The sequence below is a fragment of the Anticarsia gemmatalis genome, chromosome 23 (assembly GCF_050436995.1).
Source record: "Anticarsia gemmatalis isolate Benzon Research Colony breed Stoneville strain chromosome 23, ilAntGemm2 primary, whole genome shotgun sequence".
Classification (NCBI taxonomy): domain Eukaryota; kingdom Metazoa; phylum Arthropoda; class Insecta; order Lepidoptera; family Erebidae; genus Anticarsia; species Anticarsia gemmatalis.
In genome coordinates, this window is record NC_134767.1 from 2,929,555 (window position 1) to 2,935,332 (window position 5,778).

At 32.2% G+C, this 5,778-nt stretch overlaps 1 protein-coding gene across 1 annotated transcript; it reads left to right on the forward strand.

Annotated features, from left to right (window-relative positions):
* Positions 1 to 2,156: 2,156 nt before the first annotated feature.
* LOC142982974 (uncharacterized) lies at positions 2,157 to 3,758 on the forward strand. The gene is made up of 3 exons (XM_076129730.1): positions 2,157 to 2,372; positions 2,588 to 2,665; positions 3,579 to 3,758. The coding sequence occupies exons 1-3, from the start codon at positions 2,157 to 2,159 to the stop codon at positions 3,756 to 3,758; spliced, it is 474 nt and encodes a 157-aa protein (XP_075985845.1).
* Positions 3,759 to 5,778: the final 2,020 nt, after the last annotated feature.

A 5,778-nucleotide genomic window follows, 5' to 3' on the forward strand; every position in this document is an offset into this window, starting at 1 on the left:
CAAATTACAATCCTTAAGACAAACACAGGTCTTCATAGGTGTCCCAACCTTTTGACTAACCATTTGCAAAAAACCTTATTTCAAAGTACCCTGAGGCGTTTTTCCAAACATTATTAAGTATATCCAATTTTTTTAACACAGAAGCGAAATATTACGAACGAACTCAATATAGGGGGAATCCTTGTTCGTAGGGATTAAAGCAACGTCACAGAGACAATTACGAAAGGAAAACGAAGGACATACTTAGCTTACGTTACACGTGTTACGTTTGATCTCCCATGTTTATATTTCTGAGAAAAAAATATGAGTTGGTGGTAGAAGGGTTACCGTTGTCATCGATGATTTTATTTTTATAACAAAATTGTGTGGAATAGAAATATACGATATAAAATTGTGATATTTTGATCTCAAAATCTCACAGCGCTTCTATTGTGATGTGTTGAAGTCATGACAACGGTTAATCAATACAATGACAATAATGACTGTTTACAGTTTAGAAATGAGTATCAGTTAATCTATCTGCTTGATAAAGAGCAACAAAATGTATGATAAACATTATTTTAATTAGATATCTGATAGTTATCTAGAGGTAATGAAATAGGGTCTTAGAGTGGTTTTTTTATGTCAGAATAACTAACTTACAATCCAACTAACATCTGATGACTGTTGTGCAAAGTCACTCACTAATATTGTGTTCCAACAAATCCACTTATACAAAAAATAAAGAATTCTCTGGAACCTCGTAACACAATAATATGCAAATGTGTCAAAGTTAAAAACATCTCATATTAAAAAAAGACAACTTCCCACTTTAAAATCCACCTGCTCCATAAAACATGTACGTGCTAGCGTAACCTAAGTATGCTTTCGCTTAAACTTGAGTCTAAGATGTGAGATTTTTTTTATAACGAAGCCTGGGCGACCTACTTGACTGAGGGTCGCTTCACATATGCTCTCCTTAATTTTTGTTACGTAACTTTTTTGTTTTTCCTTCCTTGGCGAACCTTTTGTGCTTAAAAAACGATTATTGTTATCCAGTGAAGTGTGATGAGTTCTAGTAGATCAATTTGTAGTAAAATTAACAGCATGTGTCTTTGGTCGTTACGACACTGAATTTTATATTATTTTGAAGTATATAAATAAGCGTCAACTAAAGATATTGATATTATTGTCCCACTCATTGTACCAACCACAGTTTTCTTAACCCATTGATATGAGTACGTCATAATTTTTTTATTCAAATGACTGCTTTATTAGGACGGCAATAAGAGTCTTAAAAAAAACCCCGTGAATGGCTGGCCCGATTTTACTAATTATTTTGTGTAGTATTTGTTAATAAAGAGAAGGTTCTTACGGAAAAAATATTAAGAAAATCTTTCCGAAATATTGAAAAATCAACATTTAATTTTGCATATTTTAGGCGGTACGAAGTTCGCCGGGTCAGCTAGTATGAAATAATTATTTATTATTATTTTAAATGATACTAATTACACACCAAGACTATGCCGCTATTGTGTATTTGACAACAATTATAAATATCAGTCAACAGCTAGTCAAGAACCAGAACGTACTGTCATATAAATATTAAAACTAAATTTCGTTCCTATCACCGATAGCACTCAACGATAAACAGCAAAAGCCCACTTAGTATATTAAACTATCGATGAATATTTTATAGAAAACATTGGTCAAACGCAGTTCAGTAAAACAAATCGAAAATGGTGAGCTCGCGTCCTCAAGTATACAACTTAAGGCCAATATTATACATACGACTAATTTTCGGCTTCTATAATAATGTATTTTCATCTCCAAATATACAAGTATTATTAAAATTGTACTGTATAATATTAGTCAGTTGTATTTGCATTGTTACATGGAGGTTGACAGCCCATTTAGAATTTCTAACTCGTGCTGTACCGGTGCTTCAATATGCAGTCTACTGTTATCTATCTTTGAAAACAAAAGACGAATTTCTCTCCAAAAGTTTTATGAGAATCACTGTTGATACGATGCCGTGTGCGAAGAAAATGTACAATCTCTTTAGAAAGGTCATTAACCGCACGCTTGCTTTGTGGGTGTCGTACAGAATCCTAAGTTGCTGTAGGTTTTGTTATATTAATCATCCAATTTGCTTCGAGTATCTCGGTATTATTTTAATGAATATCACTTGGCTGGCAATAGATGTTGCTCAGTACAGCAATTTTATGATTTTCTACTTGCTGTATTTGCGGGTGAGGATATTTAAGAATACATTGTTATCTCAAGGGTTTGATAACGCTCCAGTGAAAAAGTATTCGCCGAGGAAGTATATGCAGATGTATGAAGCGATTTTAGATTTCATTGAAGATACAGATTATCCTGTCAAATGTATGGTAAGGAATTAAGCTAATATTATTTACCCATCTAAGGACTAGTTTCTCGGATTATAGATGAGTGTTTGGTAGTTGATGTTGGTAGCAGCAAATATAAGCATATCATTGAAGAAATTCCTCCTGATAAGATATCCGATACTTATTTGAAAGTGTGTTACTGTCTATTAGTATAACTACCTTAAAATGCACTTTATCTTTTAATTTTGTTGTTCCAGCAATGTCTTTGTTTAGTCTGCTCAATGCCTAGATTGGTCACAGAATGTTTTCAAGCAGTTACTGAACTAAAAGAAAATGTAAGTTAACTTTTCTTCTTCTTATTACATTTTTTGAAGTATGTTGTTTGCTGGTTAACTTTAGTCATAGTTTATTTCATTGTCCAGTTGTTCATTGTTTCAGTTCCTAAAGATAGAATAATTTCTAATACATATTTTCCAGGGCCCATCTACGACATTCAATATGGTAGGAACGGAACCCCAGATGTATTGCTTCCTAATAGCAATAGTATCATTTATGGACCTAGTGGTACAAGATATGAATACTATAAAAGTCATCATCATTCAGAATTGTATGAAAAGCAAAAGTAAGTATAGAACTTTTAATTTGTTGACTGTGAAGACTTGCAAATATAAATAGAAAAATTGCAAAGCACCATCAAAATTAACGAATAAACTAGTATTGAGATGTGGTAACAATAAACAGAACAAATAATTTACTAATTATATTATCATTTTTTTTAGAATAGAATATTATTTATTTCAAGTAACAATGACTCATTTTTTGTTAGTAAATCTTAATATATTGTTAAGTTTAAGCTATTAGCAGGCTCTATTTCTTTTTTTTATTATTCTTTACTGGTTTTATACCTATATCTCGGACCAATATGGTAACCTTCATAAGGTTTGCTACATACATATTCGGTTCGGCATTAATCGGCCTATCTGGAGGGCAAAGCCAAATATGAGTAGAGGAAACCCATCGGCACAAGCCGGACAAGTGAGTCGAGTCAGTTTTGTTGTTCGATAAATATTGCCGAACCGAATATGCGAGAAACAAGCCTGACATTAATGGTAATTTCTACATCACATGATTTCATTTAAGTTTCACCATGTGGACACGCGTAAAAGTTAAGTCCACATGACGAAATAATTGGTAATACTAATTTTGGATGTAAATTTTCTGTTCAAAATCTTATTGTTATTTCTTAATTTATCTTCAGATGAACGTGAAAGATCAGAGTTGCAGCTTGTTCTTCGTATAATGAAACAACGGCCTCTCCAGTACACCCTGTGGCGCGCGATACCGTTCACTCTGCGAGTTATCTGTAGTTTCGTGTCTTTCCTTATTATTAATGTCATGGCTGTAGTGCAGATCAGGTTTTATATTTAATTCTTTATGTACAACAGGCTCTCTGACTATTTCATTTTTATATTTGAAGCAAATCAATTTGTTTTATTGTTAACTTTAGAATTATAGACATCATCGTTTCATTGTTTTTACTAGAAACAACATATATGTATGTATTCGTAAATATATATTTAACATTTATTATACATAACATACAGGTAGGATTCGTTGTTTTTAAATTTGATGCACTTAACTATAGCTTTATAGGTAGGTATACAAAGTAATCTATAAAGGATAATGATTAAAAATAAACACTTTTATACATAGTATATGTTTTCTTTAACGGGTTTATTTATTATTTAGAGCGAACTTCAAAAACTGTATTCTTTATAAATATAAATAATACATTTCACACATTAATGTCCCAATGCTGGGCAAGGGTCTCCTCCCGTAATGAGGGAGGGGTTAGGCCTTCAGTCCACCACGCTGGCCAATACTGGCCGCTGGCGAATACACACATAACTTCAAAAAGTCATTGGTGTGTTGCCTCGGGTTGGAACCTGCGACCACTTGCATGGGAGGTACCAACTTATACCACTCGGCTATCACTGCTCTTTTTTTCTTTACCTCATTTTTAATGTAAGCGTTCCGTACTACTTTTATAATAAATATAATATTGTAATAGAAATAATGGTTAGTTTTATTATTCCGTCTCATGGCTTCGGTATTCAACTATAAATAAAATATAAACGATTCCATAAACTTATTTTACAAAGTGGTAATTTCAAAAAAACAAATAATACGTTACTTAAATTGACATTTCAATACATGTCATTATAAACAAAGCACTCGATAAATTACTGTTATATGAAAGTGAAAATGTACAGCTCGCGTCCACAAGTGTACAATATAAAGCCCATAATGTATACAAGAATAATATTTGGTTTCTACAATAATATGATATGCACTTCACCGAAATTACAAGTTTTGGTCAAGTTATATTGTGTACTATTAGTCAGTATTATAGCAACAACTAATTACGTTTTATCCGCTCATTTGTCCTTTTTAACTCGTTCGGTACCCGTGTTACAGTACACAGTATATTGTTTGCTATCTTTACATACAAAAGATGAATTTCTTGCAAGAAGTTATAGAAGAATTATAGTTGATACTTTACCTTGTGCAACGAAAATTTATGTAGGATTTAGAAAAGTCATTAATCGTACTTATGTTATTTGGTTAATGTACAGAGTATTAGGTTTTACGTTTTTCTGTATAAGCATTCTTCCCCGGTGTTTAGAATATCCTGGTATTTTCTGGATGAATGTCAATTGGTTGGCTGTAGATATTGCTCAATATAGCAGTTTTATGACTTTTTATTTAATTTGTACACGTGTAAGAATATTTAAGACTACTATAGAAGATGAAGGTTTCGATAATGCTCCTTTGAAAAAGTATTCAGCGAGAAAATATCTGCAAATATATGAATCTCTTTTGGACAATATTGACGATACGGATTATCCTGTTAAATTCATGGTTAGTTGCAACAATATAAAAATTACCGAATATAATTGACTTGAATTGATCGAAATGATTTTGTAGTGTATGTGTATTTATCTTCTTTGTTATAGCAAGCTTTCTTCTTACTGTGTTCTATTCCGAGACTGACTTCAGAATGTTTTGAAGCTATTTTAGATTTAAAGGAAAATGTGAGTGCAATATTTTTATCAGTATTTTTAACCATAATAATAAAAAAATAAAGCAGGCAATGACAGCAATGAACAAAATATTAATTGTGATGAACCAAGTAATATACTTAAAAATATGAGAAAACTCAACGGTTAAAAATATTTAGAAGATAGTAACTTTGGTACAGACAAGTTCAAAACTGAGGAACTAATTAATAATTTTATTGAAGGGTCCGAACATGGCATCGAGAGCAATGGAAATGCTAGGAACAGAACCACAGGTGTACCTATTCCTGATTTGGACCGTGACTTTGATGGACTTGGCGCTACAAGACATGAACAGTGTTAAAATGATGATTATCGAGAAGTGCATG